Source organism: Strix uralensis, chromosome 9 (genome assembly GCF_047716275.1).
Source record: "Strix uralensis isolate ZFMK-TIS-50842 chromosome 9, bStrUra1, whole genome shotgun sequence".
Lineage (NCBI taxonomy): Eukaryota > Metazoa > Chordata > Aves > Strigiformes > Strigidae > Strix > Strix uralensis.
The window spans coordinates 2,029,305-2,056,207 of NC_133980.1; the positions used below are offsets into that span (position 1 = coordinate 2,029,305).

Below are 26,903 nucleotides of genomic sequence, written 5' to 3' on the forward strand. Positions count from 1 at the left end.
TTTAATGTAAACAGGTGGGAAGATGCACTTTTGCCCTGAAGATCTTACTGAGGTGGGAAACAAAACAGCAGCCACCTGCATAAGACAGTAAAATGACACCCTGACTCCTCAAAGTACCAAACAAACAGTTCTACTTAATTTTATTTGGCAAACAAATAACCTTTGCTTAACATAAATCATGAAATTAATTGAACACAAGATAGCCTTACAGATTGGTAGTTCGCTCACCCTAGGAGTTTAAGAAAGCAAGCAGAGCAGGAACTTTGAAGCTGTGTTATACATCAGTACAGAACGTTCCGTGGTATCTAACTATCCACAAAACATCATGTACGTTACTAGTAACGAATGGTTACTCATTAGATTTGCCATGTGTGCTATAGATTGAGCACATTATGGTATCTTTATGAGCACATTATGCTATCCTTAATTTTTCTTGCTTTTTTGAACCTGGGGTTATTTTTTTTTAATAGGTTCTTACAAAGTTCCAGTTGCATTAATTAGCTAAAGAATCTGTCCTGTCCACCAAGTTTAGCTTTGTAGAAGTGAACGAAATAGCTATGTATTTGGTACTTAGAGTTTCAATATGGATTTAGAAGCAGGAGCATTTCCATTCGTGCCATCCAGATGAGCATGGTAGTAGCAGAATGGCAGGAGGTTTTTTCAAAGTCCTGTTGTCATGTACCTCATGAATGCTTCTTAAGATGATGTTCACGATTTGCCCACTGAGATTTTCAGTATTTGGCTACAGAATTTCTAACTTCTAAATTTTGTTGGCATAACTCCAGCTATGTGAATGTTCTGAGTGGCTGTAATATGCTTGGGAAATGTTAGGAAATATCTACTTACTTTTGGTATAAGCCCACGTGTTATAGCCTAAAGCGATGGAAAGCTCTCAACAGTGAACCAGGTAGCCATGGACCCGTAGTTGGTTTAGGAAAACCAGTTCCCAGATAGCAAAGGCAGCCTGCTTTGTTACCACTGTGTACTGTGGTACCAGAGCATTTTTGACAGCAGATCTTCTGAACTTGGATAATGACCTTCCATTCCTAGTGGGAGAATTCTGGAGTCACTGGTCGTCACCTCAGGCAGCAGAGGATTTTGATCTCTTGCTATACTCGTAAGACTAGGGCTGCATTCACTGTATTCTAGCTTTTCTCATAAGGTTGGGGCTGTATTCACCATATTCAGGCTTTTCTGTACCCTTTCTCAACTGGCAGCCGAGCACGCTGCTAGGAGTTGGAGGGATTGCAGCATCCCTTGCATCACAGGCAGTTGGGTTGCAGCTACGAGGGGCTTCCCAACTGTTGCAACTACGGATGCAAGAAGTCAATATCGTCAGGCAGAGATATGGTTAACAATGGGCTAAATGATCTTTTGTCTGGCAGGCATGGCATTTTTGTTGCAGTGTCCTGCGGTTCAGTTCTCAGCTCTGCGTTGCGCTGAGTTGGAGTGTGCCCTAACACATCCCAGAAGAGGTTACGAGTACCAGTAAGGTCTGCACGGCCTGTTGGACATGTGTTAGATATTTGCAGGGCTTGTGTGAGTGTGTGTGGTTACTAGCAGTGCAACACAGTCTTTTATGATTCATTAGTCTGCTTTATTCACAGGCAGGAAAAAATTAAAGCTACCTGAAATCCGAGTATTATTTCCTGTCGTGACAAACTGATTATTTCAGGGCATGTTTTGAATGAAGCTTTTGAGAGCAGGACATTCTGTTTTTACTACAAGCATATTTCTACACTATTCATATGTATTCAAAGCAAGTACTGTGATTTTTATGTTGCAACTGCTATTTTATGGAAGTGGAGCAAATAATTATGTATGCAGCATGGCTTAGCATTACAATCTGTATTACTTTCTGAGTAGATGCTGACTGAAAACTTGACTCAATAAACTTTTTTTTAAAAGAAGTGATGTTTCTCCTGAGGATCTTAAAAATCTTTCTTTGAATAAAAAAAAGATCAATTTCAATCAAATAACTCTTCGGTTTTGCATATACAGCAGAAGGCTCTGCTTTCTTCCTAGAAAATCAGTTGTGTGGTTTGAGTAATGATTTATTTTTCTGTAGTAGAGATTGGCTAGTTTGTCAGGAGAGGGACAAACAACATGAGAGAAATGAAAATAGTATGGGAGAGGAGGAGTAAACCAAAAAGAGAGTAGATTCAAATAATAAGGTAGAATCAAGTAACAGTCGAATAAAACAATCAATATACAGAAATAATTTAAGAGCACCCAGCTGCAGCATAATGTTGTTGTGTTTTTTTTTTTTTTCTTGAGTTGTATGTATTGTTCGGCTACAAGTGTCATTCGGACAAATACAGGGTTTTTTGTTATTTGGCCAGTCCTTGCTAAAGCGGTCTCAGTCCTGACAGATCAACTGGGGAGGGAGGAAGAGCTGCTACTCTTGCGTTATGTGCTTGAGCAGCACCGGGTGATGCAAGGAGGATGGTGAGTGCTGCAGTTCCCTTAGGCTCTCCCTCCCCTGCGCTGTAAAATTAATGTACAAGGAATACATCTGTGCTCATGGCTCTATGTTTTTATTTCAGCGATGCACAGAAACATATTCAAAGCTTTTTTTTTAAAAAAAAATCATTAATTGAGGACTTAAGTTCTGGCTTTTAAGAGTCATGGCTATTTATTAGCTGCTTGTAACAGACTATTTCTAGCATAAGCGATCCATATGCTGGATGTTGTAATACCAAGGCACTGCTAAGTGAGAAAGTAGATCGTTTTTCTTTTAACAAGAATTTATCTCTTTATCGTGGTAGTTTTTGTGGGTGGAATCTGAAATACCACAGGAGAAGAATAGCAGTGCACAAGCTGATGCTCCCTGTAGTTATTTGGTGAAGTTGAAATGATACAAATTCCTGTCTTGTCATTCAAAAGGCTAAAAATGGTCCAGACCACCAAAGCAATTTTTTTCTTTTTTCTTTTTTTTTCCTTATAACTTATGCTCTACAGATGCTTACGGTACTGAGTCAGACAGATGTAATTTGAGTGACTATCCATCTTGGCTCAGTTCTCCACTTGCCCTTGGTAGCTAAAGAAATCTGTGTAACCATGGAATAATATTATTTCTTCCAAAACCGAATGCAGCTCTGAGTTAAAACTACTCCCACAGATGCTGTAGTGGAACAGCTGCTGGAATATCACAGCTACCTTGCGATACGGTTTGTTCTGGACATGGCTCTCATCCCTTATAGCATCTGGTGTAATGTGTATCTGAACTGTAGCTCAAAATCTTAAGGAGCAAATATCTTCCTAGTTCAAGCACTCTGTCCTCAGTTTATTTTTCTTTTTGTGTTATTGTGCATGCAGTACAGTTGTGCTAACTCATACAGCAGAGTTTTTTTAGTATCCTTCTGCTACAAGTCCTGTTTGCCTTGAGTTTCCCTGTCCAGGCTGACCAAAAACACAATACTAAAATTACCTTCTGTTTGTTTTTTTAATTCCTAATTGATTTTTTCCTATTCACTGCTTATTCTCACTACTAAGGACGTACACAGTCCCCTTTCTAGTTAGAGCTCTGATAGTTTCCTTTTCTATTCCTTCCAAACTCTGCTTTTCCCCTGATTTTTTTTTTTTTTTTCTGCTTTTCATTTGAGAAGATGACAACAGTCTTTTGATCAAATGTAAATAGTGAAATACAGAATCTGAAAACATAAATCATTGTGTATGGAATACTCAGTGATCATATTATTCCAGGAAAGGTAGCTTTATAAGCATAAGAACTAAAGAAGATTTGTTTTCTACAGACTTTTGTGTAATGGTTGATCAACTTTGGTGTCTAAGATACAAGGTCTACTGGAATCTTTTCTCCTGGACAGACCATTTATAAAATGCTCTCCTGTGTGGATTATCTGATAGGGACTGCTCACACTGCAGAGTTTTCTTCAGGAGGGAACTTAGGAAGTCTTTCTTGCCTGCCTGGTTGTCTAAAACCTTTAGACACTTAAATGTTTCTGCCCTCTGTGTCAGAATTGGTTATAAATGACCAAACATTCTGGTTCACAAATTGTTGAAGGGTGGCAGCAGAGAAATACACACGTAGGTGAAGTAATGTATCTCTTGAAAACTGCAAAACCCGAAACCATTCCATTTGTAAGTAGTCTTCAAAGCTATAAAATGCTTTCTGGTTCTGACCTTTAAATTGGTGTAGCCCTAAGATTTGTCTTTATTTTGGCTGAATGAAATCAGCGTCTACAGCTTGGCAGCATTTCTCTGTACCTATCTGTGTGAAGCTCCACTAACTTCTGAAAAATGTCCAACCAGCTCAGGAATTTCAGGAGATATTTTAAGTATCAATGAGGAGAACTCAAGTTGTGATGTTGCAATGCAGAAGAAAGGGGAGAAAAAAAGAAAAAAAAAAAAGAAGAAAAAGTCCTGCTTGTGATTTGACCTTTATGGGCAAGAGAGAGGAATCTTGGCTTTAGAATGAGAATTGAGATTAATGCGCCCCTTGCTCTGCCCAGTTCAGGCTTTGCTCTTTGGAGCTATTCACTTTCAACTGGGTCCTCTTAATTTTCTAGGTATATTGGGCATATACGTGTGCTGGATTTAAATCAGTTAGCTTGCTTATTGGTGTTAATCTACTGCAGCGTGAAATTTAGTTTGGGCTGGCTTGCCTGTTGAGCATCACTCAACCCATGCCAAACTCATTACTGGTGTTAGGAAGCTGCTACTTATACTACAGGTAGATATTTTAAAACTAGTTCAGTCTATATATGGCGTATTGCAGGATAATTGTGCGTGTACAGAAGCAAGGTTCTGATTAAAAGACAGAACTTTCTTTCCGTAGTGCAGTAATATAAAGCCTTAGGACTTTCCTGTGCTTTTTTGACTACACAGCAAATACTTTAAAAATCCAACCTGCTCTGAAGTCCTTACAAGTTTTTACTTCACCTGAGGAATGGATGTGAAGAATGGGACCTGTTTCCTGCTAAGTCCAGATGGATAATATTTATTGTTCTATGACTTCATTTATTTTTAAGTTCGGTAATAAAATTGAATTTGAAAACGAAAAAGTTTTAGTACTTGCATAAAACATTTTTAGTTCAGGACCCCAATTGTTTATTTTGTTTTTAATCCTTGTACCCAGCGAAATTTCTGTTTATTTGAAAGACGGCAGTGGTGGTGCTGCAAGAGAGCACAATGTTCTTTTGGGGATAAGAGCCCCCCTCCTGTGCTCCTTATAACAGCTCATTTTGTCCTTTTTCAATATAGTAATTTTAGTGCTTTGGAACTTTATGGTAGTTATCCTGAATAACAGTTTCATATTTCCAAGCACAGTTTGCAGCTGCCAGGAAAAATAAACTTGCATTTTCAGCTCATTCAGAGCAACTGTAACTAGGGGCATTTTAAACTGGGGCAAAACTAAGAGATTGGAAAATAAAGCTTGGCCTGGTAATCCCAGGGCATCCTGAAATACCGTTTTTATCAAGCTATATTTAAAGTGCTGAAGTTTGTTGAATCATGGGATGAGTCTTTAGTTTATGATTTTTGAAAGCTGTTTTTCTTTCATCTAAGTATGATTTCTTTCAATTTATCCCAGTCTCAAAATGTCTTCCTTTTTCTTTTCTGTAAATCAAGGGATTCTTATATTCTTTGACTTAAACCATTTGCAGTTTTCCAGCTTTCTGATTTTCATATGTCATTGTGTTAAAATCCTTGTAACAGTTGATAATTGCAAGAGGGGTTGAAGCCTGTTTTAAGCTCTCAATACACAAACACACACTCTTCCAGCTGCTACCCATTATATATCTTTCATGTCTGCAAGCTTACCGATACCTTTTATATTTGTTACTTTGAGGTTGTCTCTTTAGCTGTACTATGAGTGTCCTCTGACCTAGTCTTAGTTCTAACCATCTCCTCTCAAATGCATTTATGCTGTGACCCAAGCACGGGGTAAGACCTGTCATGTTCAGGGGGCTGTGCCGGCAAGCAAATGCCTACATATCCTCTGCTGAAGTGTCAGACCTCCTCGAGTTGGTCTGGCTGATTTACTTACTCCATATCCATTTCTTGTGCAGGTTCAGTTCGGCATTGCTTGTAAACTGAGCATTTTTTTTCTGGAAGTGAAAATTATTAAAAGACACAGTAATAACTGATATACTGAGTAAGGAGTACGTATCAAAGTCAGAGCACATCTACCTGTTCATATTTATGAAGCCTTGCTTACTGCAAAGCTTAATAATTTGATCACTTACAAAAGTACGTTTCTCAATTTAAGAAATGGTCTTTGAATTAGATATGTATTACGTACTCTGTATTTTTTTTAGTCAGTGATTAATACTTATACATAGTAAATGGGTTACATTTTCCACCACACTCAAGTGCCATGGATGCTACATCATAATAATTAGTCCCTTAGTCATTTGAATTATTTTTGTAAAGATTGCTGGATTACGTAATTCTATTCGCTTTCCACTTTTCATCTTGCCTACTTCAGTTGGATATGAGTTGTCAAAAAATCACAGTAAATAACATTTTTCTGGCTCAGGTGATCCCAAATTCATTAAGGAGGTAACTTTGTAAAACACAGCATTTTATTTTAAATTAATACATCAAACATAATTCAGATGTACTTCAGTTTAGAAATCCAGTGGGAGTTCCCACATAGTAAATTGCGTAGTTGATATATCTCGTGAAGTTTCCAGTAAGCGAAAGTACTGCTATAGCTTGATTTGTTAAAGCAATAACATGATCTGATCATAAATGCTCCAGAGCAGTAAATGGTATCAAATACTCAGATTTATTATTATTATTTAGTGTCATTCAGGTGGGTTTTTTTGACTCCTTTCTTACAAATAATTTTACAATTTTTATTTTTTTCTAGATGTCCCGGGACGAGACAGTGTGTAAATACTGTGGAATCAGCTATTTGATACTTCATGAATTTAAGGTGATGGAAGAAAAAGTGAAAGCAATGGAAAAAGAGATTAAATTTTATGAAGGAAGTATAGAACGTGAAAAAGGACTTCAAGCAGAATTGCAGTCTCTTTACCAAGACCTTGAACACTATCGAGCTGACAGTGAGTCAAAAACAGAAAGGTCAGAGCATCTAGTCTGATGTTATTCTTGTGTATGTGTATTAGGTAATTTAATTCCAAAGAAGTTTAAAATACAAGTAAGATTTGTCTCTTGTTAGATGTAACATATATACTGTAATACTTGATTTAAATCATCTTTTGTCATATTCTCTGGAAGCAAGTTTTAAATTCCTTAATAGTTTAGAAACAGTCAATATATTTAAAGTGAAAAAAGCCAGAAGATACACACTCCCGAAGGGAAACGATCAAATATTTCATCTTATTTTGTAATAAAATTTTAGTAATTTTAATTAAATTCCACAGTATCGGGAGTTTCACAGTTCTGAAATTTTTACTTATCATCTCATAGTAACATGGTAAAGAATTCTCAGGGTAAGAATGCTGGTAAGCTTACAGTTCACTCTCCGAAGGGATGGTATGGAATATTAAAGCAATTATGAAAATCTTGGATACTGCTTGTGGCATTGATCCTCAGAAACAGGAGCTTGCAAATGCTTGTTGGCAGGTATGTGAAGGTCCCAGTTAAAGGGGGAGTTCTGGACTCTTAAGAACTCTAGTAGTTAAGAGTAGACCTCAGAGCCATATTTATATTTTTAGGGCACAGTGGTTAGAGCCTTTAAGTTGTTCTCTTTCAGCTCATACTTACAGGCTTTTCTGTGTTCTACTTTATCCCATCATGATAACTTTAAACTTAGAACAGGAAGTCATACTTCGAAAATATTTGTCCTTTTGATGGGCCTACAGCACAGCTTCCGTTCCTAAGCCTTCAGATTGGGGCACCAAATATACATTTTGGGGTAGACATGAGAAAACAGAGCATAAAAGGAAAGTTTCAAAGACTTTTTCCCCTCTGCCCGCCCTTCATTCATAATTTCTAGTATTTTTCCTGTTCTTTGGGTTTGCAGTAAAGGGTGCAAACATAGCAACACCCAAACTAGGTTTAAAATACGCGGCCGCTTCGCGTGCTCCAAGTGGCGTTATGAGGCAGCCCAGGCAGCAGCAGGGCCTGCGGAGCCTGGTGTCCTCCTCTGGTAGGTCTTGTGCCACCATAATTACAGAGTGCCATCAGGTTCTCAACCATGAACTTCAGGCTAGCTTGTTAGCTTTGATTGGTCCATCCTCAGTGGTTATTTATAATGTGTAAAGAACTTGGACTGAGGAGGAAATTGTTGTAGTCAATATGAACGGTTTATGATATAATTAGCAGTATGAGTGATTTTTTTTTTTTAGTCTTATTTTACTGGAGGATTTCTGGTTCCTAATTAACCTTCTGTTGCTTTTAGGCTGTTTTACAACACCATGACAGTATAACAAATTTCATAGTAAGAAACTGTATATTTTCTGCACTGTTCTGTGAAAGAAATACAAGTGTTTTGGCCTCCCAAAGTTGAATAAAACGCATGTATCTTGTAGATCGCTCATTGTTTCTTGCAATATTTTTTTCTATTTGAATTGAACAACCTCTACCCCCCCAATATTCAATGTTTTCTTTGGTTTAACATTGTATTTTTGAAGAGGGCATTTGCTCCTTGTTCCTTTAATGGCTCTGGGTGGCAGTGACAGTGGCAGTATTTAGTGTGTTACCAAGTGCAGTGACAGCACATTCTTCTTGTGGAGGATCATTTGCCAGAGGTGAATTTAAAATTTTCGTTTAGCTGATTTTTTTGAAGTAAAGCTGGAACAGTTAATAAAAATTTTATCTCTGCATTTTTTTCCCCTAAGGCTCAACTTGATTTAAAACCTGCTGAAATCCACTGGAATACTTTCAGTAGGCTTTCATTCAGGCCATAAATCAACTATTGTGCCTTGTTAAGTAACTTGTCTAAATAGTCCTTATCTCCTCTTTACTATCCTGGGCCTCCCTTGTTACCTTGTGCTGTTGGCATAAACTAACTATTCAACATACTATCTGCTGGTCCTTGCAAGGCTGACAAATCCTTCCTCCCAAACTGCAAATGTTTATCAGAAGTCAAATATGCTTTTTTTTTTTTAATCTGATAGACCAAGAGATTTAATCTTTCTTGTTAGTTGCAGACTGTTTCATTTTTATATTCCTTTTGGGTTAAAGTATTGCTGTTGTTTGTATCTGTGGTTAACCTTGAAAGCTACCTGGGAACCTGAACTTTTGCAGAAATTAGTTACCTACCCTTTAGGATTTTGTCAGAAGAAGGGGAACTAACCGTCGTGCAGTTAACTACACTGATTCGATTTACCTATCAAGTCTTATTCCATGTCAAAACCACTTTAATTCCAGAGTACGTGCGTGAGAGCTATTCCTGAAGGGCCGTGGCTAACTTGAAATAGCTATGCCAGTCGACACACGTGCCCAACGGAGGCAGGCTCTGCAGCTGGTACTGCGTCGTGCTCTGGCTACTGTCTGCCAGAGCAGTGATTCATGCTTAGTTAAGCTAAAGCGCTGGTGTGGCGTTCCACTAACCATTTTTGGTCTGTTACCTATTGAAACATGTTAGTAACAGGCACTTTCACTGGGGGCTTCCTTCTCTAATTCACCGGAGATACAGGTATGGCTGGATTTAGCCATGTCTCTGTGTGGTGCCTCCCCAGACTCCCTGAGTCCCTATAGCTGAGTTTATGAACAGGTTTTCTCTAGCATTTATTAAGAGGTTTTCTTTTGACATTTGTGACACTGCATGAGGGGTACACCGTGTTTGTGGTGTGAATTTTGATAATTCTTGCAGCAACATCCAATCTAAGAAATGTAAAATAGATTTAAATACTAAAAATGCTTTTTAAAGGTATAGTAGTGCAGAATATCATGAGCATGACAAGGAGCAAAACATTTTTTATGATGTTCAGACATGTGAAGAGGTGTTTAAGTACCACTTAGCAAGTCCTGTGTTAAGATCCCTTGTAAATAGATTTCTGAAAACCTTTTTACAAGTTTAGCAGGAGTTACTTGTTGGTTACTACCATAAGACTTATGCTCCTGAGTCATGCACGTAGATATTGATAATTTAATCCATAAATAATAAAATCTTAAAGATAATGTAGATCTAACATTTTAACTTGTGGAAACTTTATTTTTCCATATTTGTGCTTTTGTGTGTGTGTTTTCTTGAGTTTTTTAGTTCCCACCACAATGGCAAAATTTAATACCGTGGAAAATACTTGGTTGTTGAATTTGCCTAAAATAAATCTTCCTTTTTGCAACATGATTGCTTAGGAAAGCAACAGCAACTGCCTGGCTTGGTAAAGTCTAAACTTGTAATAAAACACCGAAGTGACTGGGCAGTGATAACAGGACACTGCTCTACACTTTGCTACCAACCTACACAGCAGTTTGGTAGAAATGACGTGTGGTTTCTTGTCCTAGGAGACTGAAAATGCTGGAAATGGGGAGTGGAGCGTGCTTTAAGAACTGTGTCACCATTTTAAAAATAGGTTTTGAAGGGAAAGAACACAAGGCAAAAAGGTCACTTCAATAGAGTGGGGTTTTTTTTATATGTCTGTTTCTGTTGAAGTGGAGTTGAGTTGGTGTAAAAAATTGCTGAGATCCAGATCTGGATGAAATAAAGAGGTAAAGAGCTAACCTCTCCTTTTCCAAATGTGGTTCAGGGCACACAGCTGGTTATTCTATACCATCATATGTGGGTAACTTGGGAGTTTGCACATTTTTTTGACCTTTTTAGAAAGCATGACTAATGAACAGAACATTATAACCACTGCAGCACCGTAATGTATTTTCAGAGTGACACTGGTGTAGCATCTAACACAGAAGAAGAAACGTGAAGTAGTAAATGAGTGTTCCTCATCCCGCTGCAGATGTTCTGTGTGAGCCTCAGGTGTGTGCTCTGTCTGCGGGTGCTTGGAAGAGACAAGTAACTACAGCAGGCTGCCAGGAGGTATCAGCTGCGCAGGGCGCTCGGGGAGCCCCTGCGTTTCGCACGCATCGTGTCCCAGCAAAAGGAAATAACCTAGTGGTTTCCCATTGTAGGGAAAATATAGAGCACATAAGTGCTGGGATTTTTCTGGCTTTTTCTGTGTTTAATCCCACTTTTAGGTAACTCAAATTGCAGTGTTTAGAAGTGCACGAGAGCTGGTTTGTACTTGGAAATGCCACGTGTGGGGGAGTTTTCTGAAGAGAGGATATGAAGTTTACCAAGAAAGAGCGCCTTCAACTTTTTTTATTTAATCTGTTTTGTAAATAACATAACAGTACATACTTCTCTAATTAGTTACATGATAATTTTAGGGTGTACTTACTAATCGGGAAGAAGCAGAATTTTGTAGAATGCTGAAGTGATTTAACATGTTCTTTTTAATAGTTGCAAACTGATCTGTATATTTTGCCCTGATGGTGTCATCATGATGCCTCGGGTATGGCTCAGGCTTGTGCAGAGAGCCAGCAAAAGGCCTAACAGGGTTTGTGGGACCCAGGTCCTGTGTTCACCTTCTGTGCAGCAATGAACTTCACTTTTATACTTAAAAAAAATCACTGACAAATCTTGCACAGTCTTAGAAAGCCAATCAGCACAGTGCTTTGGGGAAATAATCTCTCGCTGTTAGATTCTTAGGTAAACTTTGTTGAAGCTGGTGTCTTCCCAGCAGGATACGTGCTTCTTGCCACTGGCAAGTGACAGCTCAGTCCTACTCTTGATGTGTTAAAATTGGGGTGGTTCTAGTTTTGACAAGGGTTTTTTCTATTAACATGATAAAGTGCCAATTAATAAAGTAAAACAAATTTGTTCGTGGAGATATTTCAGAAGAGTGATTCGAGAGGTGTAAAACTGGAGTAATGCTCAACCTTCTCCCAAGTTCCTGATAAAGTGAGCTTTCTTCTGGTGAAACAAAATTCCTTATCTGGAAGAGGCTGAAACAGCAGTCAGTGGAAAATGCAAAAGGCAGCGCGAAATCTGCATTTTTGCTTCCGTGCATACTTTTCATGTATATTTCATTAAAAATATTTTCATATTTAATAGGTAAAATTAAAATTTGAAGTTCCATTTTAAAAGTTACCGCAGTTTTTGGCATCTGAGAACGGTGCCACATACTGCAAAAATGGCTTTGAGAGGTGTTTACCAACAAGAAAGCTCCAGCAAAGATTCCGATCAGTCTAGGCGTGCCTCTGGGAATGGCTAACTTTTCCCAGGAAAGTAAGAGTCGTTCATCTCCCTCAGTGCAGGTTTTTGCATTAGGCATGTGTTTTCAGCTCTTTCCCTGCTTATTATATGAACTTTATATGCCACAGATCTTGAGGTTTTCCAGTTTCAGTGCTCACAACCGTCTGCAATTGCAGGGATTAGTTCCTCTTACACCCTTGCGTGGTTCCAAGCCCGAGTCCCTGCACAGCCTCACGTACAATGGCAAAGGCCATATTTACCCATTTCCTCGGGAAGCGACTGGCAGGTCGGTGTATAACTTAACTCATTGTGGACAGCACAGTTGCATGTGAGAGATGAAAGTAATGCTTAGATCCTATTTTACTGTAACCTGGTTATGGTATTCATAAATTGTCAGAGAATTGAATTTGTGTTTAATACCCTGTATTGCACATCGCATATAAGAAAACGATGTGATGCATGTTTGTTTAGGTTTTTTTCCTTTCCTCTAATTTGTCCACACTCTAAGCTCAAGTTAAAACTTTGAATTGCTTGGGTATGGTGAGTTACTATCCGTTTTACGACTGCTGGTAAAAGCAAGAAAGGCCCATCAAGAAGTTTTTAATAAAATAATTTTTTGTGCCTCTGTTTACCTCCACTTTATAATTTAATGTGAGGTTTGTAAGCTTCATCCATAATTGTAAAATTATTCTGGGCATAACTGCAAAGCCTTAAGCAGTTTCATAATTCACAGGGGTTCTGCTTTATTATCTTTCGAAGTGAAATTTGAAAGCTTTGTGGTTATTTTCTGCAGAAGGTTAATACATTGTGTGCATGTGTATACAGGACAAGGTGTCACGTTCTGGAGTTTTCTGTGGCCATGTAGCAATGAAACTTGGACAGGACCAGAGGTAAACTCAGGCTGATCCTTAAATACAGTGACACCTATTTTCTTTTCTGGTTTTGGCTACCTCTTGCACTCTGCTTTTAAGACACCCAAAATGGGAAGGTGGCTACCCAGAGAAAAATCTGGGGTAAGCTCTTTTGACCATGGCTGGGTTCTGAAGGATTCTCTAGTAAAGGGAAGAGGTGAGTATAGGATGGATGAAGGTCACTTGCTTCTCTAGATCACTGGGCTCTGTGGATTTGGAGGTCAGGGAGCCTCTCCTCAGAGGGAGGATATGGAAAAAGATTTCATGTTTAGCAAGAAAGAAGTAATGAAAAAATGGGTTTACTTGTGACTGTTTTAGAATTCAGAGGAAAAATTTAGTTTCCATTTGCATTCAAAGATGTAATAATGTATGTAACAGAGTTGGCTTCATCAGCAAGACACTTGTCTAGTTTGAAAAAACTCCAAACACATACAATGAAATATATTTGTATTATGTTAGGAAAACACAGTGTATTGTCTTCATATAAATCTGTGGTCTCTACTGTACCTGCAAAGTCTAGAAACTAAGAAAATTTCTACTCGGGAAGTATATTTTGAACATACACTTTGGGGAAACTTCTAGTTGAATTTGCTGGCGCAAATTTGTAGTATAAGTGAAAAGTCACCTATAAGTTTGCATTGATACCATTTCTTTTTTTATGCAATTATCAAATTACTCATAACTGTAATCTCTTTTTTTTTTAAACCAAATCCGTGTAATTCCACTGACTTCTAAGAAGCTATTCCTGAGTTACACTGCTCTGACAGTACTGAGTGTGATTGCTGTGACTGAGATTGTGTAAACTGTAATTACTGTAGATGAAATTGGTAGCTGGATTGGTAGCTCTGGGAAATTAAATCTTGGGTTTCTTCAGAGAGAAATTTTGAAGTGCGTGTGACAAGGCAGTCATCTTTCTATCATTGTCTTTCAGACCTATTCCAGAGATTTACCTTTGCTGGAGCAAAAATTATCCAGGCTGACTTCATAATACATCTTATTTCTGCTGAGATAGTAAAGATGGATAACAATTAATGCAAGATTTGAAATGACTGTCAGCCTACATGAGACTTGATAGAGACCTTCACAAAGAGCCTCTTGATTGGTTGTCAGAGATAATTTTCATTTGCTGTCAAATTGGGCCGTATGCTAACCTGCAATCAGGAGGTGAATGATTCTGTAGTGGCACGTGAAAACTATTAAATAGTTTTGTCTTGGATAGTCTGTGTTGAACAGAACATAAAAAAAGACAATTATGAAGAGTTTGTGGATGATGTGATGTGCAGTGAGTTTTACTGTGCGATTTTAGACGTATTCTATGCCACATTTATGAATGAATACTCAGGTGCTTCGCAGGGATGCACACTGACTTGTCTACTGGAAGGAATGCAACATGTTGAAATGAAAACGAGCCACTACTGGCTCTGAGCAGGTCTGAGGGTTTCATGGGGCTGAAAACACTGCAGTGAGACTTTTTTTTCACTGACAGTACATTCCAGCCTCCTCTCTGCATACTGTCCCTGCTGACTCCAGGCAACTAGGGGTGCAATTGCTCGTTGAGGCTTAAGCGGGTCCTCCTGGGACTCGTGGAGAGGCTGCACACCGCGTTGTCTGCGAGGGTGGTTTCTTCTGAGCTTAACTTCTGTGAAACGCGACGTCTTAAATTCGAACAAACATGGTAATTGCTCTTGTCATTACTTTTAGGACAATGAGTGTATTTGTTTGCTGGCAAGAATCCCTTGCAACTACTTCTTTATTTTCTCATGCTATTCTTTTTGTTGTCAGCACTGGTGGTTGACATGTTATAATTCAACTCCCACTCTGGGCAGGCTTCCTCCTGTATTCACTGAGAAAGTATGCTGGCTGCAAAGATTGGATGTTAATTTTCACAGTTCATGTGAACCATAGGACAGAGGATGAGATCAGTATGTTCTCACGACTCTCTCGTAATGCCAGCATTTAATGATCCATTGAACTTTTTCCTTTGTGCTAAATAACATGTTTATTTTTTTTCCTCCTTATGGTGATGATGGTAGGCAGAGAACAACTGTCTTGCCTTCTCCACCTGCTCTTTTGTTTGCCAATGACCAGAACATACTGATAATGTCCCTTTGCACTCTGAGGCCGCAGTCCTGTGCTAACCTCATTATATCAGATCTCTGGAATGGAAAGAGGAAGAAAAATGTGTCTGTACTTATTTGCAAGTTTCTTTTTTAAACCAAAAGGTCTCCAAATACTGCCCTTTCTGGAATGAGTAAGAATAGAAAATGAGCATCCAGTTTTCCATGGATCCCAAAGTTTTGATTTGTTGTTGTTCAGTGATAAATCACCACTTTGTTTTCCTCAAGGTATAGTTAACAGAATATATCATCTGCAAAAATAGATTTGAATTGATGTAACTGTTAAGGGGATGGCTATTTCCTCATTAGTCAGTGGCACCAATCTGATTCTGCTCCCAAATGCAGTCAAACAGATTTTATTCTCTCTCCTCCTGCCCTCCACCTCCAAGAAATTTATGGGTAGGTATGGGTAAATTTTCCTAGCAAGGCAATGCCAGAAATTTCTTCCACTTTTTTATTCTTTTTTTCCCAGTGGTCATAGTTGATCCCAAACAACTTGTTTTTTAACTACCTGATGTTCAGTTTGGGTTTTGGCAGAGCTCTACAGATCCAAGTTGCTTTATCAGGACTAATATTTTTTTAAATCTGCATTTTGTTGCAAATATAGATAATCTATTTGATAACAGTAACGAATGCACATTAATATTATGGCTTAATTTTTATATACTTTTTTTTACTATAAATCATTCTCCTTTTCTTTTAATTTTTAAAATTGAAGCAAGGGCTGATGCAATGCTTCTGCCATCCTTTGATTTTGTAAAATATTTGTTGATTCAAATATTATTTATTTACTCGTGACAATGAGTCACCAGTAGACAAACAGATCGTTTACTCTGCTTGCAGTAGGTGAACAGTAAGTGTTGAAAGCTTACAAAGGGACTGGTTTTTAACAGTTGCATATTGTGGTAGCTGTGCTTTTGGAGATGGAAGAATATATTAGAATGGTTATCTACAGCTAATAGAAAAGAAAGAAGTTATACTGAAAACTGGTAGTGATGTGCTGTGTGGTATTCTTTCTGTGCATGTAACAAGGAAGGGAGTTGGAATCCACTGTTATTCCCGTACAGTTCCATTAATTTCATTACAATTGTGGGAATAAGTCCCAAGTTGTTGAAAGAACAGTGTTTAAAATGTATTTATTTACACTATGATAGCTGTGCTTGAAAAATAAATGCGTTGGAACCGCTGCTATAATCAAAAAGTTCAAAAGGTAAATTTTAGAAGCAAAGAAGAACTTGCAGGTCAGCTGTCTGCCCCTTTGAGCTGGGCAGCTGCCTGTGCTGTGGCTTCGAGTCCAGCACGAAGGTGGGTCATGGAGGGAGACCAGCGTGTGCAGCTGTGCACATCTGGGCTGTGACAGAAAGCTCCCAGTGCTTCCTGGGGGCCACCCTCCTCCTCCTCCTCACCTGGGAGCAGGTGATGGGAGTAAAAGAAATACTGGTCGGTTGTCCTGTGTCTTATCACGGGGCTGGTATTTTTTGTCAAAATACACGTACAAAACTTGAAGCAATTAAAATGGGGAAAGCCGCTGTTGGATCAGTCTCATCTGATGAGGTTTTGTTCCCCCTTTTTCTGGTGGGACGCACTGGGGGGACAGAGCGAAACCCCTTCTCCTGGCTGGGTGGCTGATGCAGGGGCTGGTTAAGGCTGTGAAACAAGCTGTGAGTCTGCAGCGGTGAAAGAAATTTTTTTTCCCCCCCACTTTATACTTATTACACATCTCAAGTTGAAAATTCTTGTACATAACCATGAGCATGTATCATCTGTTTCTGATCACTTTTCCCCCAGCACAGATATTCTACTTCTGCCATGTCATAATCTCATTTAAATAAGCATAATTGAAGCACAGATGTGGCAAATGTTAATTTGCACTCTTAAGAGGAGGGCGGGTACACAATGTATTTGTGAGTCCTGATAACAGTAAGATTTTCTTTCCCAATCCCAGATTTAGGATCTTTTTTTTGGTGTTGGATTTGAAATAAAATGCCGAAAGTTGTCACCCGCACTGTAATTTAAAAACCCATTACGTGCTGTTGTGATGAAGCACCCTGGAAGATGGAGGAAGCATGAAAAAAACTTTTCAATTTCTTAAAGGCAAATACTTTTAGTGGGTGTTGTGCCAGTGTTTCCTTTGCTCCTCTTCTGTAAGATGATTGGTGCAGACGTCCGGAGGGGCGTTGGGAGAGGGAGGGGAACCCAAGGAGAGCTGGGGCTTGGACAGGAGCCTGACACCCCGCCAGGATTTGTCAGGTAGAGCCACCAAATCACACCCTTCTCACTCTGTCTTGTGGTCAACAGTGTTCGGGGCCCAAAATCTACTGGGTGGGTTTTTTGCTGAAAAGAAGGGGAGAAGTACAGAAAATGTGTGTTTTCTCTGGCATGTTGTGGGTCCAGCTGGAAACATGGAAACCTAGCTCTAGTCCCGAACCTTCTGCTCTCTCCTTAAGTCTTTCTTAAGAAAAAAGTAGGAAAATAATCTTACTAACTTGACATTTTTGTTCATTTTGATGCTAATATCATTGCCTGAGTACATAGAAGTAACATCTGGTGGAAACATTTTTTTGTGAAAAGTTTCTCTTGAGCTCTTTAAAATGCCATTGTCAAGCATCAGTGGCCTAAATTCCAGTTGGTGTAAAAATAATAAACAGGAATATATTTTACATGTGTATTTTATTATTATTATTTGCTGAGCACCATTAATTAATTCAGCAATGCAGAAGTACAGTTTCATGATCCTGAGTGAAACTGAGGGTGAAGGGAAACAAGTGACTAATTGGGGTTTGTCTTTTGCAAATGTCTGAAATTAAGAAATAGATAAACAGTCTAAATGGAAAAAAAATTCTGGTAACAGTAAGCAAATATTTAGTATTTGCTGTTGGTTGATGTTAGGGAATTTCCTCTTCAGCTTAGATGAGCTCTCTGTTACCCTTCCCTGCACATCCTTGCAGTTGTGTGTAGAACTACGCCGCTCATCGTGGTACCTTGTGTCACTCTGCTGGGACAAGCTACCTACCTTTTAAGTATTGTAGCCCCTAAGCTGGGTACTCAAGTTGAACTTTAAACTGAGATTTTCATAGTGGCATATATTTTTTGGAGGAGAATGGGTTCTGTGTTGCATCTGTGAATTCTTAAGATATTTATATATAGCATTGCATATGAGCTGATACCGGACATACATTTGTAAAATAATGTGGAAATGTGTATTATGAGTATTATTTTGAAAGCATTGCTCAAGTGGCTCGTACAGTGGCCAGAAGGATTAAATTCTCTCCATTTGGAGATCTAATACCTCAGTCTGAAGTTCGTGATTATCACCTTTGAAACGACTTTCAGCATGTTTTTAATTTAAAGCTGAAACAAAAGTTAGACGTTGGTTAGTAGTGCAAATAATACTTTCTGATTATTCTATTTGCACCTATAGAATAAAAAACCTAACAATGGAACTCAAAACCAGTCAAGATGAATTAAAAAATGTGAAAGAAGATTTGCAGTATTTCCAAGAGGAAAAGGAAGCTGCCTATAAGCAATCACAAGTGCTCAGGTAAGAACCCAAAAAGCAATGCTGCAGTGCCTCCTGTGAACACGTACAGTCGGTCGAGAGGATTTGGTGGAGATGCAGGCACAGGCACGGAGAATACTGTGAGTGAGAAGAGTGGTTATAACCATCCTAGTGCTTCTTGCTTTTCCAGAATATAGTGAGATGCTGTAGTGTTAGCAAATGTAACCAGAAAATATCACTGCTGATTGCTGATGTTATTAGCAACAGGATGAGTTCTTCACAAATTTAAAAGCATTAATTAAACCTTAAAAGCAAGTGTATATCACTTGCTTGTAATGCATTGGAAATACAGTATTTCTTACACATGTTATTTATAAAGAGTCAACATAAGCTTGGACATTTAGTCCTTTAAACTCGATTACTCTGATTTCTCATTAAAAAGTGATTGTACAATTGCCCATATGGTTTTCTTCATTTATATGTATAATTTCTAAATTAACATTTAGAAGGGAGAAACTTACAAATATATTCAGCATACAGCATATTTCATACACTAAATTATTGTAACCTATACAGTATATTATCATATAACTGAAAAGTATTGTCAAGTTTACTTTAGTTCCCAAGTTTACTAATAGTATTTTGTCATTTTAAAAATGTACATCTGGTGGTGTTTTTCTGTCTTGCAGAAATACATTGGAACACCATTGCTCAACTCTGAACAAGGCTGTCTCGCTGTTTCCTTTTATTAGAAGTGAACTAGACAGTATTAAAGAAGTCATCTCCAGTAACCTGGAGAACTGGGCTGCCATGAAAGAAGAAATTTTTCTACAAATAAAAACCGTTAGCAAAGAAGCTTTGACAGGTAAATCATCTTGCAATAACTTTGGGCGAGATAAAATATTTTTTGGCATTGAGTGTACACAGTAAATTAGAAGCTAAAATTAATTAGATGATTTTCAATTCTGGCATTAACTTGTCCAGATCCAAAGATCAGAAGAGTCTGTCCACTGCTGTGGCACCATGTGAACGGGGTTAAAGTCGGAGCAGTTCCTGTCGGATTAGTGTGCTGGACCAGGTGTTCAGTTAGCCAAGTCAGACTGAGGTGGAAGTAATATAAATACTTACCGTGATTTGAGACACAAATAACATACTTACTGTGAGTACAGGGATATGATTGCAACACCAAGACTTGGAGATATTTTAATTTGCCTTGTGTCTCCTATTGCCAGTTTTTTGCATGTGCCCAGGTACACCCACAACATGGTATGGCAGTTGTGTACTGTCCTTTTGAGGAGCTGCTTGGGGGTCCCATGATGCTGCCTCCCCATTGCTGGGGCAGGCTGCACCTCCTCCCTTGCCCAGCCTACTGGTCTCCACGTCGGGGTGCCTTATATATATGAGCCATAACAAGCGATAGAACAAGAGGGAATGGCCTCAACCTGCACCAGGGAAGGGTTAGACTGGCTCTTAGGAAGTATTTCTTTCCAGAAGGGGTTGCTGGGCGTTGGAATGGGCTGCCCAGGGCAGGGGGGGAGTCCCCATCCCTGGAGGGGTTGAAGAGTCGGGTTGACCCAGCGCTGAGGGATCTGGTGGAGTTGAGAAGGGTCAGTGTGAGGTTAATGGTTGGACTGGAGGATCTTCAAGGGCTTTTCCAACCGAGATGATTCTGTGAGGGGTTGCCTTGAATACATGAGCAAACCTGCACCCAACGTGTAGCATCTACTCCCTCCTTCCATTTCAGAATAAGAACAAGTAATACCCAAATATAGCTGTCTTTATCTGAGGGGTCTTTGGGATTGAAAGGGGCATGGAGCAGCCCGTGGGCTGAAAATAATTCACTTGGCCCACAGCCTGCTTCCTGCTCAAACAAGGGCAGCCTTCAGGAAGAGAGAAGCTGGGAGCCAGTCACAACCAACGGCTTGTTTGAGAAGGTCGTGCCCAGCCCTCGGGCTGGCGGTCAGACTGGGAAGCTCACATTTATCCTTGAATACCATTTTTGCTCTGCCTCAGTTGAAAGATTAGTTTTGCTGAAAAAAGTGTGCAGTCGTGTAATTACAGACTGTAACATCCAGAGCATCCAAGCAGGCCCTGTGCTGACTTTTGCAACTTTAATGGCCTTTGGACATAATTTTCACATACATATTCCTTTCGTGTTGTTCAGTGTGCTCTGTGTGTATGAGTTGATGAGCTGCTATTTGTTCTGGAGGTTAGTTTGATCAGGGTTATGAGGTAGCAAAGAAGTAGGTGAGCTGACATCATGCTTTCTGTCCTGTGAGAAGGAATATAAAGGCGTGGTGGGCGATGTGCATCTCTCAAATCATTCAGCTGGTGAAACCCTGTGAACTCCAGTGCAAATTCAGAGCTTGAGTGAAACCTGCGTGTGTGGAGTATCTTGGAAAATACGTAGCTTTATTTTAAATAATAGCTCCCCAGTAGCCTATGCTTCCTGTGAAATCAGAAGTAATTTTTAATGTTTTCAATGATTGCTTTGTTCAGACTGGGAGGGAATAAGTGGGGCAGCTGTGCCGCAGGAGCAAGTAGGCACGCATCCTGCTGAGACAGCGCCTGGGTCCGCACGGAGAGTTGGGGGTGTCCTGAGCCTGGGCAGCGGAGAGCCCAGAAGGGAGGGCTCCTGCCTGCTGAAGATGAGCATGACCGGAAAAATCACTCTTTAGTATTCAGTTTTTGTAAGAACAATTAATTTAAATGTCAGTGTCAATATCGCGCATTTTGATTCATGACTTCATCTCCTAATTAGACTGAGCACAGAAAGTATTGTCTGTCCCTAAGGATTCCTCTCTTCCTGTGCTCATTTTCTGCCTACTTCTAGCTAATAAAGGGAATATGAACAGGCGTTTCTGCAGACATCTTCAGGTTCAAAGAAATTCATAAAATTTTAAGGCCTCTTTTCTGGAGTATTCCTTGTTTTATTTGTGTAATACCGCACATACATAGAATATCTGTATGGAAGCAGAAGTGCAGCCTGTCAGGTTCTTTTAATGATTATACATACCATTATATGTGCTATGTATCCCCAGCTGCATTCAACGTATCCCGCTGAGAATAGTGCCACACTGTGAATATTATATACATCCTTAAATCTAGCTTTCAAAATCAAAACAATTTAGCCACACATGTTTTTTTTTTTTTCCTTTGGCCCGTGAGTGCCATTTAAAAGCTTTTATGTTCTGTTTTATGAGTTGTTCATTATTAACATATGGCAACATATTAACATATAGTATTTTTTTTGTTTATTTTACCTTACTGTTTTTGCAACAACCTTTTCAGAACTCATTTTCCATTCAGATTCTGAGAAGAAAAATGTTAAATGAGGTGCTACTCTTTATGCCTAGACCAGTTTGCTTGGTTAGATTGAAAACAGCTTGTAAAAGCCCTTGTTATATGTACATTATTTAGCCATGGTTAATTACTGGCAAGTAAAAAGAAGTCTACAACTTAATATCTTTTGGTATTTACATCATTTAGTCTAACAATAAATTGATTTAAGTGTGGAGTACTTGGGAAAGATTGTAGATAATGAAAATAATTGCACCACGGAAGGAATGTAAAATTTTCATGTAAGCAGCCTATAAAACATATGTGATAGCTGACTTGACAATAGAATTAAGCTTCATTTAGCTTGAACATTGTCATTATTAATGTAAATAAAAGTGATATAAGTTCTTTGGACAACTGAACATTTAGGTTGGAGGAGGCATAGAAACTGAAATTTGAGTTGGAGAAGGCATAGAAAAGAATTGCAACTACTTTTGGAAATGTTCAAATGCACTCGTCAAGGATAACTGAACTTGGGAAAATGTAGGAGACCCCTATACCCCAGCCATGATTTACTTATTTACCTTGCAGTAAAAACTATCTGGGAAACTTCCTTGCGTCTGCTGCTCTTCCATGTTAAAAGGGCTGATGAAAGATAGTGATAGCCTGTCTTTTATATAATGAAGATGAACTTTGTGATTACTTTAACAGCAGTAATCGTCTAAGGAGTGAGAAAATAAAATGTAATACACATGCCAAACATCTTCCGAACCAAAAGTTTCAAATTGAGCTTTAGCAGAGACTAACCCCCTTGATAGATTCTCAAATTAATTTCAAAATGAGTCTGCAGTTGGGTTTGTGTGTCAACAATGGTTTGTGTATCTTTGTAAGATAAAAGGGTTGGATTGAACTCTCTCTGTCACCTATTATTTCATTTGGAATATATACATGTATTTTAATTTGATTTTGAGATCCTAGAGGAAATATGTATCATTGTTTAGAATAATATTTGTGTTATTTGTCAATAATAGGTGTTTAGCTAAGTACAAATTAACCATATAAAGAGATAAAGCACTTCTGGCTCTCTACATTCACAGCAGAAGTGCTGCTATTGTACGTGGCTTACACTGATCCATACCCAAACTAGGGATGCAGAATGTCCTGAGGTCATAAATCAGGTGTAGTACTTTTTAGTGAAGAAGGTAAATTTAACAACAGTCTGTATGATTTTTTTTTTTTTCCTCCTCAGAAATACCCAAGTTGAATCAAAGATTAGCAAAATCCCAGAGAGAGAATGAATGCCTCCAAGAGAAGCTAAAACATCTGACGTTGGTGGCCGACACGGTTGAGCTGAAAACTCAACAGCTTCAAACTTCACTTCAGCAAGGGAATGAGCTACAAAGTAGGTGCCGTGAACTACAAAAGGAAACATTAGGTAAGAGCATTCTGGCATTTCAAGCAAACTTCTAAGTAAAATGAAATGCAGAAAATTTTTTTTAAAAGTACTGAAGTTGTGGCTGTCACTGTGAAAGCACTCAACGGCCTGACTCAGGCCCTAATAAAATGTGGATGTTGTGCAGTCAGGAAGAGAGTATGTCAGTCTGAGGAGTCTCTTACCCTGCTGGGAACATGAGCCAGCTGAGTAGGGCGGAAAATAAAGGAAGGGAGGAAAACAATGAAGATAGCGGTAATACAATTATGCTGTTACTTGTCAATCTTATGTAAAACCTCAGGGAGGCCAGGAAGGATTTTTGGCTATCAGCAACAGAACTGAAAAGTAAGTCAGGGTAAGCCAGTCTCTTTTCTCATAGATTCATTAAACTTGAGACTGTCTAATGATTTGCTTTTGGTAGTGTGTCTCAAGAATCTAGAGAGTCCTCTTGAAAACTGTAAGAGCAGTGATAGCACTTGAAATTATAATATCTTGTGAGCTCTGTTGAGACAATAACTCATTACAAAAAGATTATTTAGATTAGTATCTCTTGAATCTCTTTTCTCTTTAAGCAGTATTGCATTCATAGTGCTGGCTCAGAGACATTTTAAGACCTTGAAAACATATAGAGGTTGTGCTGTTTTGGGCACAGCTTTGAGTCATCAAAATTGGCACAGCGACTGCCACGCTGCCTTATGCACAGTGTGTAACGTCGAACTGAAAGCAGTAGGTCTCAGTGCTAGTCATGGTGAAGGAATTTCACTGATCCTTCAATACCAGTGATAATATCAAATGTGAAACTGCAAACTGGAAGGCTGCGGATACCATCCAATGAGTTATCATCAACCCATGTTGCTGAGAACACTTTATTTTTGTCACTGTGTAACAGTACTGGTAGGAAAGCTCCAGCAGGGATGTGTTTGAACGGTGGAAATGAGCAGATAAGTCTACATCATTTTCCAGACAGTGTCCATATAAGAAATAGACTTAATATGTCTTCCTTTTTGTGGTATTTATTAAAAATACTAACTGTAAATGAATGCAAAATCAGTTAAGTTTTGCTATGGCACAGTTCTGTGGATTATTCACAGCATCCACTCCGTCTTTTTTCTTCTTGGGGGGCTGCTAAATGTTCCAGTATCTCAAAAACTTGCCCATGACATTTTTCGGTAGCTACCTCTTGTTACTTAGTCCTTTGTTCAGAGTAAACTCTGGCAGGCAAGATTTGGGGAGAGGGTTGCCATAAAAGTGTTAAGCTGTCAGTCATTAGCCACTGTACCTCATTCTGAAGACCTGAGCAAATGGAAAGAAATGCACCAGTTCTATTTAAATTTCCTTTTCCAAGACAATTTTGAACACACTGTTGAGCAGTGTGAAAATTTGTACCTTTTTGTTTGGCTTGTATATAATCGCTAGGAGGGATTTTTTAGGAGACATGAAATAAATGCTGGTAGTACATAAATGGTATTTTCTGTGTTGATTTTTTTCCAGAAAAATAAACAATCTCAGTATTATATGTACATTACATATATATAATATGTATTAGATATGAGAAAGTGTCTGGGTAAAAAAATAATAATAAAAAAGCCAAAATCCCAAATAAGCACAAGATAATGTTTCTAGAAAAGACAAAACTGAAGGAATTAGCTTTGCACTGATTAAATCATGTTGCTTGTCCCGAGAGCATAGGGTTGCCCATGACTCCTCATGTTTTACTTGAAACTTATTTGGAAAAGATGCTAAAAATGCATTTGTTTCTTTTGAAAAGGCGAGGGTGTTTCTCCTCCCTTTATGATTCACATTTTATCCGTATAATCTGTGTACACGTCTAACTGCCAGGTTTGGCTGTTCAAATGCCACAGTCCCAAATCTGGAAATTATATCCTCTAGAATATTCTGTGTGTTTTGTTTCTTTAATGTTTACTTTGTTTTTACTTATGCTGAAGTAACCTTAGAGATTGAGCTGGGAGGCTCTTCCTGTGCTAGAAATCGCACAAGTGGATAGTATCGCTCAAGAGAAGATAGCCAAGGTGACTGGCTCAAAACCAGCCTGAGCACCGCAGATCCTGCGATAAAACCCACAACAATGATTTATTGAGGTTGATTAAGCTTTCCCTTCTCTGCCAGTAGAGTAGCACTTATGGAAAGAAAGTTTGTTTGGTCTTTAGTGTGGTCTTGTGCCACACAAAGGAACTGTCTGAGAGTTCCTTTGTACAGAAATGTGGATATTCTGCTGCAAGTGCTGATAATTGCAATGATTTACATGTCCCTGATGGTTGCCACAGATCACTCTGTTCAGAATCCATGCACCAACGTTTTGGTACGTGTTTCTTATGTGCTTATGTGCTGTGATGTTTTGGGCACATTATTGTATTTTTTTTAAGCAGCAATGGGCATAAAATGCTCGTTTTGCCCTAATAATTGTCTGTCTTCTGTATGCAATATAACCAGAAAACTTATTTCTGCTTTCTTTTTAGGATTATCTATCTTCTGTCTTTGTATAAATAGACACAAGTAGTGATAAGTCATAATCAGTTAGATCATTTATTATTTACCTTTCTCTAGAAATCTGAGCTGATGCAGTTTTCAGAATGGGTCTACCACCTGCCTGCCTTGAGGAAAATATAATTAAATTTGACGTGCATTTTTCTTTTAGGTGGAAAAATTAGTCAAAATAAAATAATCTCAGTGCAAAATTAGCTCCTCCTCAAGTATACTTTGACATTTCATTTGTGTTGAAAAGTGTTTTAATTTTTTTTAATATGAAATAAAAAATTCACGGGTGACACAAGTTAAGTTGTCAGTGCTGGTGTGCAGCTGTTCCTTAGGAACAGTCCTTCGTAGAGTTTCCAGAACTGTGGATTTTACCTTTTTATAAGGTGCCATGGTCAATATAGCTCAGATAATTTTGCACATTAATGAGTTAAATTTTTCTGGTGAGGTGGCTGGATGTGGGCATGTGAAGCTGTCTGTGGATTCAGCGGAAGTTCACAGGCATTCTTGGGAGCTGGAATGTTGGCACTCGCTGCTGTTGTAGAAAGTCTAAAGTCCATTTAATTCAGTATCCTGTTCTCACCGCTGAAAAACACGGCGTGGTTCAAAGGAAGGAGCAGGAACTCTAGAAGAGCAATTATAGGATGATCTGTCTTCCTTACATGTCTTGTCTTGATCTAAGAGGGCCTTGAGCCTAGTAAGACAATCTTTTAAGCTTAGAAATATGTGGTTTAGTATCATTGCATAAGATATTTGTATTGGTGCATTTGTACTGATACGAAAACTACCCTTAGAGTTCCTTTCTTGGTTTTGTAAAGCTCTTTACTTCAGAGGTTCCTGTGAACAACGAGTTCATAGTTTGTTCACGAGCATTGTGAAAGTACACTTTCTTTTTCAGTTTTGCCTACCTTTAACTCCACGGAGAATTGCCTTTTTCTTATGTTAGACGACCAGAGAAAGATGCCCACAGTCTGTAATTTTATTTTATTTTGTTCTGGAATAGTGTTTACAGAAGGGAACTGGAGCGATGTGCTGAAAGAAG

At 38.7% G+C, this 26,903-nt stretch overlaps 1 protein-coding gene across 5 annotated transcripts in view; it reads left to right on the forward strand.

Moving 5' to 3' along the window:
• Window positions 1-26,903, forward strand: part of LEKR1 (leucine, glutamate and lysine rich 1) — a 96,910-nt gene that overhangs the window by 41,012 nt on the left and 28,995 nt on the right. For 3 of the 5 annotated variants that reach the window (XM_074878389.1, XM_074878386.1, XM_074878387.1), the window contains 4 exons: window positions 6,836-7,050; window positions 18,580-18,699; window positions 19,347-19,522; window positions 23,186-23,371. In XM_074878389.1, the coding sequence (XP_074734490.1) occupies window positions 6,836-7,050; window positions 18,580-18,699; window positions 19,347-19,522; window positions 23,186-23,371 (697 nt within the window). Of the gene's footprint in view, window positions 1-2,384; window positions 2,449-6,835; window positions 7,051-18,579; window positions 18,700-19,346; window positions 19,523-23,185; window positions 23,372-26,903 lie in introns of those variants that run through there. The other 2 variants (XM_074878388.1, XM_074878391.1) reach the window with 2 other exon arrangements.